The 14,376-nt window shown below is 53.7% G+C and overlaps 1 protein-coding gene and 1 pseudogene across 1 annotated transcript; one reads left to right on the forward strand and one right to left on the reverse strand.

The window, feature by feature from the left end:
* Window positions 1-211: 211 nt before the first annotated feature.
* On the reverse strand, window positions 212-2,086 carry Klhdc7b (kelch domain containing 7B). Its single transcript, XM_026413597.2, has one exon. The coding sequence runs from the start codon at window positions 2,018-2,020 to the stop codon at window positions 212-214; it is 1,809 nt and encodes a 602-aa protein (XP_026269382.2). The 5' UTR covers window positions 2,021-2,086.
* A 1,686-nt stretch (window positions 2,087-3,772) lies between these two features.
* Window positions 3,773-13,476, forward strand: LOC144254842 (partitioning defective 6 homolog gamma pseudogene; annotated as a pseudogene).
* The last annotated feature ends 900 nt before the right edge of the window (window positions 13,477-14,376 follow it).

The following is a 14,376-nucleotide window of genomic DNA, read 5'->3' on the forward strand; positions in this document are numbered from 1 at the left end:
GTTCCAGCATGGCGTGGGGAGGGTAAGAAGGGAGGTGGAAGGGCTCTCACTCCAGAGTAAGTGACAACCTTTACAGCAGGAGTCAAACAGAAGGAAAAGTGTCCCAGAAACTGTAGCAGAAGGTCCTGACCCCAACCCCATCTCCACGCCCCACACCCCCCCAGACTACCCCAGATGAAAGGTGTCCCTGGAGTGCAGTTCTCCACTGGCATCAGAGTGAGGTCTGCAGCCGGGCCGCAGTGGGCAGAGTCAGGATGAATGGACAGAGGATCCCCTTATTCCCCAGGGGAAAGGGCTGCAGCTCCTGGGCCTGAAACTGGGCAGTCCCCTCAGAGACTGCAAAGGTGGCTGTGACCTGGTGGTTGAGACAGTAAATGGTGTTGCCCAACACAGTACAACGGAGTGGGATGGCCTCCGGCAGTGGCAGGGAGGCAGCACGGCTCCAGGAACCCGTCACCGTGTTGTAGCGCATCACTGCAGCGCCCACACCCCGCAGCAGGTCGAAGCGGTACAGGAAGCCCCCTAGTGCCACCATGTCACTGGAGCGCCGGTGGCTGGCACTGTAGGGGCACTCATCCCATGAGTCCTTCTCAGGACTGTATCTAAGCAGGCGGTAGAAGAGGTGACCTCCTGTGACATAGATGTCCCCATGGCAGGCCACAGCCTCATGGGCCACAGGGAAGGTGCCTTCAGGGAGGGGAGCACGTAAGGTCCAGGCATCTGTGCGTGGGTCGTAGCGCTCCATGCTGTACAGGCACTCGCCTCCAATAGCATACAGCAGCCCGTCCAGGGCCACCAGCTTGAGCTGGGCTCTGGCTTGCTGCATGGGCCGAACCTGGCTCCAGATGTTGGTCAGAGGGTTGTAGCAAAAGACCTCTTTGGAGCAGACAGCCTGGGCACCAGAGCCACGGATGCCGCCTGCAAGGAACAGGTAGTTGTGCATGGTGCAGAGACCACAGCCCCGGAGGGGGGCTTCCTCCGGCACCTGGGTCAGGGGCCGCCAAATGTTCTCTTGAGGGTGGAACACGTGGAGGAATGTTCGATGAGGCAGGGGTGCAGTCTGAGCTTCAGGAGATTCCTCACCACGAGAGCTCTTCTTGAACCCGGGACGGCACACCTGGTAGAGTCTGGGCAGTACTAGGACCCCCAGCATGGCCTGGCCCTGGCGCGTCCGCAGGCTGAGGATGCGCTCCCGATCAGCCCCACTCAGCTGCCGGTAGAGGTGCGGGTCGCCCAGCACGTGCAGCAGGTTGCTGCTCATCAAGGCATAGGTCTCCTGGGCTAGGCCAGGCTCCCCATGCTGCTGGGCAAAGGCCAGCACCTCCAGGCAGCTGCCCAGGTCTAGCCGCTGGGGACGTTGAACAGCTGTGGCTGCCTCCAAGGCCCACAAGTGGGGCTTCTGGGATCCCTTGACCCTCCCCCAACTCCCAGGCCTCTGCAGAAAAACCATGAGTTTTTGGGCCTCTTTCTGCTTCTCTGTGAGGACTCCCCTGCGGCCTGCAGAGCTGGCCTCCTCCCTGAGCACTGGACCCTGGTGCTGCTCTGGGGCCACCTGGCTGACCAGATGCTCAGAGCTCAGGGCTATTTCACACATGCTGTGTTTCCGTGGTCTGGGGACATGCTGAGCATCCCACCTCATAGCAGAGGGTGGTGCAGAGCCAGACGGCATCTGCACAGAGGGCTCTGTGTGTCCCCCAGGAACTTCAGCTGAGGGCAGTGAGTCTAGACTTTTCTCCTTGGTTCTGTTTTCTTTGGGGCCTAGAGGTGGGCCAGGGGGGGACTTCCCATGGGTTTCAAAGCCCACTGGCTGCGCCTGACATGGAGTCTTGGCCAGTCCTCCCGCCTGTGTGACAATCCCCAAGGAAGATGGGTGCCTATTCTGGAGGTTGGGGATTTCCCCTTCAGATTGGGAAGCCCCTGGTCTGTGTTCAGAATGGGTGAAAGGGCTCACAGGGACCGCCCTTAGGGCGCAGCCTTTGGGCTTCTCTGGCCTGGGAAAGGGGTGGCTTCTAAGAACCATGGCAATAAGGTTTCCCCAGCTACTTGTAATCTGCCCTTCTCGGTAGCTCCTGGAGAGACCCACTTTGGACTCTCCAGCCGCAGGGCTTGACCCACTAGCTAAGGCAGGGGCTGGGAGTAAGGTTGGTGATGGGGATGGGCCTGGGGTTGAGGCTGCCGCCGAGGCTGGGATTGAGGCTGGGGCTAAGGCTGTGGGCGGAGCTGAGGCTGCGGCTGCGGCTGGTGATGGGTTTGTCACTGGGAGTGGGGCTCTGGATGGAGAAGGGGCTAGGATTACTGTGGGAGCTGAAGTGGAAACTTGGTCTGATGAGGAGGCTGGCGCCGCGCTGACTTTTTCACCCTCGGAAGGATCCTGGCTGACTCCGTGGGGCAGAGAGTTTGTAGGAGAGGGGCTGGGGGCTGCGGGGAGGAGGCCCACGCCAGACCTCTTTGCCTTCGGGGAAGGGCGACCCGGGTCCCCGCCCCGAGGCGGGGGCGTGGCTGGACGGCCAGTGGAGGGGACGCCACTGTGGCCCTCTACGGTTGGCCTTCCTCGGTGCCGGGTCGGCTGGGGCTCCCGGTCAGCAACCGGGCCACCAGCCGCCTGCTCCCAGCCCTGACGAGGCTGGGACTCCCTCCCCTCTCCCGTTCTGCCCAGCCCGGAGTCGAGCCCCGGGCCGCCCTCTGCTGGGCCCGCAGCCCCGGCCGCACGCGCGCCGCAGGACTCCACCGGCACCTCCTCCGGCCCCTCGCCCGCCGAGTCCAGGGCGCGGCTGAAGTCACTGGTGGCGATGACCGCTTTCCTGACCCAGGGCCGGCCCTCCGTCGGGGCCGGGGCGCCCGCAGCCTCCCGGGGGGCGAGGGCGCTGGTCTCGGTGGCCTGGCCAGCCTCGCCCTGGGCGCCCAGAGGCTGGGCTGGGGCTGCCTGGGGGCTGCACTTCTCGCGCCCGCGCTCCGAGCGGTTTGTCCCTGGAACCGTTAGCGCGGGCTGGGCCTGGGGCAGTGCCGGCTGGGCCGGACCCTGGGCTGAGGCCGACCACCGGGAGCCGGCGCCCGGGCTGCGGGAGCGGGCGTCCACTGCAGCGGCGGACGCCGCGTCGATAGCATCCCACACACTCACCGCGGCGCCCAGGCGGAGGGGGTCGGGCTTTGGGGGATGGCAGGTTGGGTCTCCCGAGGAGACAGCGTCGGCCTGACGTCGCCGGCTGCGGCGGACTGTCCCCAGAGAGCCAGGCAGGTCCCAGCGCTTGGTGTCCTGTTGCTCTCTGTGGATAGGGGCCGGGCGAGCTGGCCCGTTAGCACCGGCACCACCTGCCCCCGCCTGCAGTTCAGCTTCGCCACCAGAACTCCGAAGGGTGAAGCGGATCAGGAGGGGAGCAGGTGTCGCCCCTGCTTTGCTCCTACCCAGGAGAGCCGTGTCTGGCCTGGGGGGCTCCCTTCCTTCACCTCGCTGGGCTTCTGGGGTGGGGTTACCACACCGCTCTCCCAAGGTCCCTCCACTGGTGGCATTTCCAAGAGTACTGAGTGGAGGTCCAGCTGTGACAGCCAAAACTCTGCCAACGAGGGGCTCCTGGTCCTGGGCCGCAGACATAGCCAGGCTCCCCTGACTGCGTCTGGGAGGGTGAGGCTTCTTCTGCCCTTCTCTGTCTCCCTTGCTGCCACCACTGACCTGGGACTCTGGATGCAGAACCAACCTGCCTTCTGGAGTAGACTGGGTCCCCCCGACTGTGGACTTTGGTCCTGCCACTTCCTGATCCTGTCTGGAGCCAAACCAATGCAAAGCCAGTGCTGTGGCAGCCACCACCGCCAGAGCCAGCAGACCAAGCGCAGCGCCGTCCCAGTCATCATCACCGTCCCCATCCCAGCCCCAGAGGGGCCCACCTGCCTGGGCACCCTGGATCATGGTACTGGGTGCAGACGGGGTATGAGGAATCCAGTGCTGGTTGGCTGCTGTGCATGCCCTGCTCATGGTCCTGGGCTGCCCTCTGGGCCAGTGGCATCCTGAGAGCCCCGCCCAGGGCTGCCCTGTTAAGGTGGACCTATTCTCTAGTACCTTGGGAGTCTCTTCCTGCCTGGAGGTTTGTCAGTAGGTTCAGTTGGAGACATCAGGAGACCTTCAACAGCCTTGCCACGCGGCCTACCAGCTCCGGCCCCCTTCTCCTTTTCTTGGCATCCCAGGATCAAATGGCAGTGCTCTCAGACACTCTGCTAGCAGCCCAGCCAACCTGCTTCTGCCAGACAGATCCTCACACCCCCAGTTCATCCCACACCCTGGTCCCTCCTCTGAGCCTGGGTCCAGCGGCAGGGGCCTGGCAGGGAAGGTAACCCATGGGGAGATGTTATCTCTGGCCTTAGTAACATGATGCAGCAGCCCTGATGGAGTTACCAGAAACTGGAGAGGCCGGGTCCACTGTGACAACAGGGAGGAGTCTCAGACTAGGGAGGGGACCCTGGGACATGGGTCCCACAGTCAGACTGTCATATCAGTGTGAGTCTAGGTTTGTCTCTGGGTGTTAGGACGGAGGCTCCCACACTACCTTCTTCAGCAGCCCCTGGACTTTCCTGGCCCTGAGGTCACCAGAGAGAGATGGGGTAGAGTTTTGAAGTCAAGAAAAAAAAAACGAAAATCCAAAAATTATGTTTCCCCCTTTGCAGCCAGGCTTATTCCCACCCACCCAGACCTAGGGCCTCGTGAGCCCCACTTTACTCCTCCAGACTGCTCAGATGTGGTTCCAGGTCCTAAGAGAGCCCCGAGCCTGCCTGCCCTGCTCAAGTTACATCCATCGGCCACCACCCAGATCTCCCAGAAGCCCTTCTGGCCCTGGGCCTCTGCCAGCCCCACACCTGAGTCTCCTCTCAGTCCCCAACCTTCCATGCCTGGTCTGAAATCTCCAGACCCCACCCCTCTCTGCCTCCTCATCCAGGCTGAGGCCTCACTCGCTGGTCTGCAGACAGGGAACCCAATCTTGGTTCCCTAGGGAGGAGCCCTTCTCCTCCACCTCGGGAATGAGTCTTGGCACAGGTGCCAATGGGAGCCCAGGCGTGAAACAGTCTGAAGTCCCTGGGACAGTGGCATACCCCCCCATGTGGCTTTTTCCTTCTTCTGGGGACATAGTGGACCCAGCGACTTCTCCCTGAGTCAGGCAGCAAGGAGATGCCAAGCGTGTCCCTGGCACCCAGCCTGGGTTGTGCTGAGCCTCAGGTGTCTCTCCTGGCCTGCCCCCCACCTCTTCGAGTTCCCCCAGGACTATTGGATGACAGTGAGAGGGTGGGGTGGGCCCTGTGCCTTAAGGTGAACTTCAAGCTAGGGAGGATTTTCTTCCCTGATCCTCTGTCCTAGCCCCAGGCTCTGGATCTTGGTTTAGTTGGGGTCCAAGACTTTCAGAGGGTGGAGATGACACCCCCGAACCTCCCTCCAGGCCATACAATGCCCCTTCAGTCAGCTCCACCTAGCTTCTGAAGACTTGTCAGTCAGAGCCCCAGGCCACTATCAGAGCAAGTGATGGAGGACACATGGTAGGGAGGAACAAGCCCAGGGATCACCCCAACCAACCCACAAGGTGTGAGGACCACAGCAGGTGCCGCAGACACAGGTGACTAGGACCTGCTCTTTCCCTTTGGAAAGGAAGCATCATCCTTTGCCAAAAACAGACCAGACCGAGAGCAAGACTTTGAATGTAGAGACTTCATGTGGGTAGAGTGACTGTTTGGTCCTCTTGGCTTCCCAGAGAGAAAATGTGGCACAGCTGGGAATATAACAGAACCTCAAAGCACCTACACAAATCGTGAAACACACACAATTGGCCATTGTGTGCTATGACAGCATAAATACCACACATACCATAAAGGGTTGCAATGGAAGATCTGACCAGCAGCAGCTTCCTGTGAGCCCCCTGGCAGGTGTTTGCAGAGGCAGCTCTGCCCTGGAGGATAGTCTGCCCTCAGCCTCCCCAGAGCACACATGTGCAGGGGGCAGCCTTGCTGCCTGTGCCCTGGGCAGGAGGGCTCCTCCCTGGGCCAGGGGCTGCGGTGTAGCTCTGTAGCTCAGTGGTGGAGAGTGCACTTAGCAAGAACCCTGGGTTTGATCTCCAGTAATGAAATAAAATGTTATTTTTAGGAGAAATAACAAAATATGAATTGTAATAGAAAAATTTAAACATGTTAAGTGTTCAACAGTATGGGAATGAAGGAGAAAACATGCATGCAACTCTAAAATGTGGTATTGAAAAACGTATTTAATTATTGGTGATGTGGCTGTGAAGTTTAATACAAATATTCATGGTGAGTCTTGGAATAAAAGGGGTATAAAAATAAAAATTTTAAATAAATAAGAACAAAGTATGGAAAGACAGAAAGAAGAGATAAAACATAATAAGTGTCGCCTCTTTGTACAAGAGGGAGAATATATACTTTGGAAGAGGGAGTTACTGGGAATTGAACCCATGGTACTTAACCATTGAGCTACATACCCAGCCCTTTTTAATCTTTAACTTTGAGACGGGGGTCTTTCTAAGTTGCTTAGGGGCTTGCTAAGTAGCTGAGGCTGGCTTTGAACTTGAGATACTCCTCCCTCAGCCTCCTGAGCCACTGGGATCGCAGGCATGCATCACCAGACCCAGTTATAATTATATTCTTGAGGTCAGTTGCTAAATTCAGATCATTGCAAGTTTAAAATTAATTTTTAAAAGCTGGACTGGGGGTGTAGCTTGGTGGTAGAGCACTTGCGTAAAATTTAATAAAAATTAAAACTATTTGATGGGGTTGGGGGTTGAGAATGGAATGAAGGACTTTGTCCATGCTAGGCAAGTTCTTTGCCATTGAGCTACATCTCTAGTCCAATGGATTGGAAAACTCAATGTCATAAAGATATCAACTGTCCCAAAATTTGCCTACAGAGTCAATATAATTTCAATCAAAATTCCATCAGCTGGGCTGGGGATATGGCTCAAGTAGTAGCGCGCTTGCCTGGCACGTGTGAGGCACTGGTTCAATCCTCAGCACCATATAAAAATAAAGATATTGTGTCCACCTAAAGCTAAAAAAATATTTTTAAAAAGTCCATCAGGTAAGGAATATGTGGGAAGGAGGGAGATTCAGAAACAGAGACAGACACCAAGACTTGAGAGCTGATTCTACAGTGTGTATGAATTCCAGGGGTAATAGTTAACACTAAAAAAAAAACAAGAGGCTGAACTAAACTATTTAAAAATATATACATGACCATAAAAGCTTCAAAGAGTTCCACAGAGCTGCAATCCAGGACAAGGTCTGAGAACCCAGGAAGGAAGCCTGTCCCTCGACGTTGCTTTACCAGAGACATAATAAACAGCTTGGACACTGTGCTATGGTCTGCGGCCTCACAGGGCAAAGAGGACCAATATAAAGGAACACCTGTGGACAGACAGAGTCACACAGAGTGCAAGCAGACAGGCAGGAGGAGCAGAGAGGAGAGAAGTGCCGGGGTGCAGTGTGGCTCCTCCCTGCCTGGGAGTTTATTAAGGAACACACACCTCTCATTACCATGACTGTATTCTAATTAGTCCTTCTTTAACCCTGAGTCCTACCTGAGATAAGGTCCTCCATTCTACAGGGGCATCCCCAGGAGACCAGGTAGTGCCTGCATAGTTGTCTTATTACTTCAGAGGGAGGAGACTGGGCACCCAGGTCTGGGAAGCAGGGTAGACCTGTGGAGGACAATGCTACGGCAGCCAGGCAGCCGGTGCTTTTGCACAGGAGTTTCCCGGTCACCAGGTACTACCTAGCAGCCAGGCATTCTGTGTCTTGGCACAGAAACTTCTTAGTCACCAAGCTTGTCACAATCATGAAGTCTGTAGACCCCAATCCCAAACACATAATTCCTACAGACCAAGGCCGGAGCCCACATACCTGGGGGTCTGGCCAGCCATCCTCCTCTAGGAGTTGTAGCCCTAAACGACCATGCCCTCTGGGTAAGAGTGAATGAAACACAAATCAGCCCCCACACGGGTTTGAGGCCTAGGTTTGTATGACAGATGATCCAGGAACTTCAGTCTTTGAACTTGGATTAGAGTGGTTCAAACTGTTCCTATCATCAGTCTTCCAACTGAAATCCATTTTTTTTTTTTTAGAGTGAGAGAGAGAGAGAATTTTAATATTTATCTTTTAGTATTTGGCGAACACAAAATCTTCTTTCTATGTGGTGCTGAGATTCCAACCCAGGCCACCCGCATGCCAGGCGAGCGCGCTACCACTTGAGCCACATCCTCAACCCTCTAACTGAAATCCTTAAGAAAGGTACCATCCTCAGGCATGGTGGCCATGCCTGTGACCCCAGTGACTCCAGAGACAGAGGCAGGAGGATAGCAAGTTGGAGGCCAGCCTCAGCTACTTAGTAAGACCCTGTCTCAAAAAATAAAAAGGGCTGAGGATGTGGCTCACTGGTTAACCATCCCTGGGTTAACCCCCCCCCCCAAAAAAAAACCCACCATTCTAGACGTCAAATAATTTCTACAAATAATGTTCACACTAAATATCCATGTGGGGGGCTGGGGATATGGCTCAAACGGTAGCGCGCTCGCCTGGCATGCGTGCGGCCCAGGTTCGATCCTCAGCACCACAATACAAACAAAGATGTTGTGTTGGCCGAGAACTAAAAAATAAATATTAAAAAATTCTCTCTCTCTCTCTCTCTCTCTTAAAAAAAAAATAAAAAATAAATAAATATCCATTTGGGAGGCCACCCTGACACATGACTGAGTCACACTCCCCGGCTGGTGCTGAGGCACTCAGTCACAGAAATGTGGCAGAGCTTTCCCCATCCTTCTTGGGTGCGAGGGTCGGTGTCTCGTGCATGGGTGTGTCTTGCTACAGCCCCACGGGTGAAGCTACGCTCACCTGTTCCCTTGTAATCTAACCCCTTTCCCTGTTTAGGACAGAATCCTCCATGGAAGTGCCTTGTGTGTGTCCCCTTCTCTTACCGTGCCCTGGGGTGTGGCCTACCCAGGTGTCAGTCAACCTGCTGACAGTAGACATCATGAAGATAGACTCAGCCCCTGAAACCTGACCCCCTGCCTCATTTGAATAGCTTCCCTCAATAAAAGGGGTCAGTGCGTGTGCTCTTGCTCTCTCTCTTCCTGCGGACCCTTAAGGTCAGAGGAGCTGTCACAGCGACCCCAAAGATAAAGGTATTTGTGTCTCTTGTGTGGTTATTTTGCGCAGCCCAGTTAGCCCAGTTAAACTGGAGTGACCCCTGAGCCTTTTAGTGGTGAGAACAGAAACCCAGCATGTCCAGGTTGCAGACACACGAGGAAAAACGACACAATAACAAGGAACTAGCAAAGATAATAGACAACAGAAAAGTCCTGCAAAGATTTGGGACAGTGCAGCTATCAAACAAAGATAATCAACTAGCTCTACTTACTTGAAATAAAAGCCAAGCTCAACATAGCAGACTTGAAAATAAACAGAAATTTTAAAATGGAAAAATTGTAATAACCAAATTCTTTAAAAAGACAGAAAAGAAATAATAAAAGTCCCTGGATTGGAAGGCTCACTACTCATAGTGATCTATAGACACAAGGCCAATACTGTCAAATTCTGATGGCCTAAGGTAGGGAAAGGGGAAATAATGGGGAAGGATATTGGCCAAACTGTGTTGTTATGTTATGTGCATGTATGAGTGCATAACAATGAATCTCACTATTATGTACAATTGTAATACAACAAAAAATATCAAAAAAAACCCCACAAAATTCTGATGGTCTTTTCTGCAGTAATGGAAAAGCCAATCCTCAAATCACATGGAATTTCAAGAGACTCAGAATATCCAAAGAAGTCTGGAAAAAGAACAAAGTTGAAGGGTTTGCACTTCACAATTTCAAAAATTATTACAAAGTTTCCATTTAAAACAGTATGGGGATTGGAGATAAAGCACAGTGATACAGTGCTTGCTTAGCATGCATGAGATTCTAGGTTCAATTCCCATTGTGTCAGTATAACAGTAAAGGGGCGAGGCTCAGTGGCACATGCCTTTGAACCCAGCTACTTGGGAGGCTGAGTCAGGAAGATCACAATTTCGAGGACAGCCTCAGCAATTTAGCCAGACCTTTTCTCAGAATAAAAATGACTAGGGATGTAGCTCAATGGTAGAGTGCCCTGGGTTCAGTCCCCAGTATTTTAGTCAGCTTTTTTGATGTTGTGACCAAAAGACCTGGCAAGAACAATTTTAAGGAGGAAAAGTTTATTTGGGGGCTCATGGTTTCAGAGGTCTTAGTCCACTGACAGCCAGCTGCATTCCTCATAGCCCAAGGTGAGGCCTAACATTAAGGTAGAAAGGTATGACAGAGGAAAGCCGCTCAGGATATCACACCAGGAAGCAGAGAAAGAGAGAGAGTCTTCTCTCACCAAGAAAAAATATATATATACCCCAAAGGCCTGCTCCAAAGACCCACCTCCTCCAGCACATCCTACCTCTCATCACCCAAGAAACCTTCACCTGTAAACTTTCTTGTATTGTCCCACACATGAGCTTTTGGGGGACACCTCACACCAAACCATAACACCCAGTATTGCAATATAAAAAATACAGTGTGGTGGAGCAGGGGATATAGCTTACTGGGAGAGCACTCACTGGCATGATTTGATCCCCAGCACTGGGGGGGGGGGGGGACACCAATAAGCGCTAGCATAAGGATAGACACGTGCAAATATCATCAAGAAATAAATGGAGCTCCGGCCGCGGCACACCAGGCCACCCGGGGCCGGAGCCAGGCCAACGGCTGGGGGCGTCGCCCCCAAGAGTCTTTCTGCGGCCCCTGAGCTTTGAGGGCGAAACGAGACTGATGGGGCCGAAACCGTGACCCCGAGTTTTCACAAGCCTCAGGCCCTGCGCTTCTACGATGCAGCGCGGTGCAGGTCAAGAGCAAGTTTGGGGCTGAATTCCGGAGGCTCTCCTGGAACCGCCCCAAGCCTGGCAAGTCTGAAGATCTCTCCAGCTGGTGGTGCACACCCACCACCTCTCCCACACCGAGGTGGCGCAGGGCGACCTCTTCCCATCGACCACGAGGACAACTTCTGCCAGGCCGGCTCCAGCGCCAAGCCCAGGGTCTTGGTCCAGAAGCGAGAAGAGGCCGACCACCACAGCTTTGGGGCTGGCACCCTATCCAGGAAGAAGAAGGTCTGGTGACCTGGGGGAGGAGGGTCTCCGCCGTCGGCCCACCTCGACAGCAGCCTGCCCCTGACTTTCGGCCCGTGTCCTCCTTCATCGACGTGGACCTCCTCCCCGAGACGCAGTACAGACAGGGCTGCGAACAGCCTCTGGGCCTCTACATCCGCGACGGCACCAGTCCTGGTCACCCCGGGGGCTGGAGAAGGTTCCAGGCTTCTTCATTTCCCGCCTGGCCTCGGGGGCCTTGCAGAGAGCACGGGACTGCGGGCAGTGAATGACCAAGTCCTGGAGGTAAACGGGATTGAGGTGGCGGGGAAGACGCGGGACCAGGTCACAGACCTGAGGATGCCAACAGCCACCACCTCATCGTCACTGTCAAGCCCGCCAACCAGAGGAACGATGTCGTCCGCAGCAGCCGAACGTCCGGCAGCTCTGGCCAGTCCACGGACAGCACTGCCAGCCACCACCGCCTGCCAGTGGCCCACGTGCTGCAGAACTTCCACCCCGAGGAGATGGAGAGCAACAGGAAGCTGACATCGTCATTGAGGGCACCTTAGAGCCTCAGAGTGTCTCCAAGACGCAGGGCACACCTTCAGGCAGCCTGTCTCGGGCCCACAGGCTGCAGCGGGACCTGGCGCTGCACAGCCCGGGGCGGGAGAGCCACGGCAGCATCCACAGACTTCTCTGCTCCCTGAAGGCGGACCCTCGCCACAGCCTGGTCCTGCCGCAAGGCGCGGTGGAGGAGCTCGGGCCAGCTGTCACACTACAGGCCCAGAGGCTGGGTGAGGCGAGTGCTGCCTGTCCCATGCAGGGACTGTGGGAGCCAGTGGCCCTGGGAGGCACTGTGATTTCAGACGTGAAATTCCTAGCAGGAAAATGCTAAAAATGTATGCCAACTTAAAATGAGGACAGCTTGTGTCCCTTCCTCCTTGGTCACAGGCGTAGCCCTCTTCTCTGTGTAACTCGGCACTATTTTATAGAATTTTGCCCCACAACTTAACAGACACAGGCACACCCCAGGCCAGTCCCCCATGCAGGTTCCAGCTCCTCTGAAAGATCTGAGTACAGAAATAATTAGTTTTTAAATTTCAAAAGTACTTCATTTTTTTTAAAGTAAGCTTTTGAAGTTCATGTTTTTTAACTCAGCTCACGTGAAGATGCCCTTAATGCTGCACAGTTTCTGCTGACCTGCACAAGACTTCCCCAAGAGGACCGAGGGGCCAGGTCCAGCAGCAGCATGCACACCAGTCCAGACCCCCACAGGCATGTGGGTCCCTACAGCAGTAGGCACCACCGTCTCAGGAAGCAGAGTGAAGGTGAGGCAGGCACTGCCAGAGGTGACTGCGAGCTGCATGCTCCCAACTTGTCCTTCGGGGAGGTTTCCGAGTGTTTCCTGCAGAGGTGGTGGACAAGGGGCCTCAGGCACCGGGACAGAGTTATCTCTGCCCCCACAGCAGCCAGCTCTTCCTGTCAGTTGATGAGCACATACTGACCTCCATTCCTAACATCATGGTCAGAGGCAGGGGTTCTCTTGCTTTTGAGTCATATGAACATAATGGTTTTAACAAATATTAAATTCATTGTCACTTTCCTTTAAACTTTTAGAAGTTTATTCATGTTTGAGTCAATTAAATTTTATATGAAGTATGTCTTCAGCTTAAGTCCGATGTCAGGGAGAAAACATTACATTTATGCTTTGAGAACAAACTTTGGCCAAATGAGTTTCCTGCAAACAAAGAGTATTTTCCAGGTTTTCTAAGCATGAATTCCACTGCTGCTTTCTGCATGATCCAGCACCACCTGCTGGCCATCAGCAGAACCGTCTTGATCTGTTAAGGTCAGAGGGATTTGGAGCAGCCCAGCTGCATTAATTAAGTGAAAAGAAACTTATTTTCCCTTTGAAACTATTTCTTGGGCAGAGTAGCCTTTTCCGAGTAGCTTCCTCCGTGTGTCTGAGTTTCTCATTTTGTACAAGGGGCCAGGCACATCTCCAGAGTCTAGGACAGAGTGAGACACCACTGGGCGGGGATCCAGCCCCCAGGACGCATGGAGCTGCCACAGGGGAGGTGCTGGCCAGTGAGACAAGCCGTGGAGCCACGGGAATGCCCAGGAGGATCACCAAGATGAGGTTTTCACTGGGTCTCTGCTGGTATTAGTGTCCGTGGAATAACTGGGCCCACTACCAAGAAGGGAAGTTGTATTTCTAACCATGCATTAAATTGTTATGCAAATGTGAATCCATGTTTTAAAGAGAACAAGGCTTACTCAGTGTGTAAGCTTTGTGCCTGTTGTTGGTAACTGCAGGGATCGCCGGCTGCTTGGAGGAGCTGTGAGAGTGTATTTTTCTACCCGGGTCTATACTTCTGCAATTTGTTTCTTAAAAGAAAAGCAACAAAACCATGTCACTATATATTAAAGATTTTTTGTTTGTTTTATATATCAGAGAATAATTTTTTGCCTTTGAGTTAAAAAAAAAAAGAAATAAATGGAAATAAACTCATGAAACCATGGCCAATTGACTTTTGACAAGGGTGCAAAGGCTGTCCAATAGTAAAAGAATAGCCTGTTCAGTAGATGGGACAACTGGATATCCACAGGTCTAAAGAATGAGGCTGGACCCCTACCTCACACTACACACAAAATTTAACTCAAAATGGATCAGCAACTGTCTGGAGCTGCCAGGTAGGAACCAAGCACCCCTTAGCCTGGAGCGATGAGAATATGGAGATGTGGCGATGTAGCCTTGGGCTGTGTGTGTGAGAACTACCGCCTTTGAGCCCACAGAGTGAATTGAACCCACGTTGCCCCTCTGTTTTGGCGGGCTTGGCCCTGGATTTTTTGCTGGCTCTGCCTCTGACCCCCACACAGCTCACGAGATGGGCGTGGCCTTCCTAGATGTCAGTCAGTCGGCTGACAGCAGACATCAGAAGCTAGACTCCACCCCCTGAAACCTGACCCCTTGCCTCATTTGAATGGATTCTCCCCCATAAAAAGGTTCAGCATGTGTTCCTCTCTCTCTTTCCATGGACCCCTAAGGTGAGAGGAGCCTCATGAAACCCAAGGGAAAAGGTATTTCTCTGTCTCTGTGTGATTATTTCGTGTAGCCCAGTTTACCTGGAGTGACTCTGAGTGTTTAGTCGTAAGACACAACAAGCAACCCACACATCAGACCTGGACTTTAAAACTCTTAAAACAGAGGTTCAGTCATCATGAGCTGGAATTTGGCAATTTGT

The sequence above is a fragment of the Urocitellus parryii genome, chromosome 5 (assembly GCF_045843805.1).
Source record: "Urocitellus parryii isolate mUroPar1 chromosome 5, mUroPar1.hap1, whole genome shotgun sequence".
NCBI classification, from domain to species: Eukaryota; Metazoa; Chordata; class Mammalia; order Rodentia; family Sciuridae; genus Urocitellus; species Urocitellus parryii.

Coding starts and splice junctions, on each gene's coding strand:
- Klhdc7b (XM_026413597.2), bottom strand. CDS start 2,020: ATGGTTCTTAGAAGCCACCCCTTTCCCAGGCCAGAGAAGCCCAAAGGC.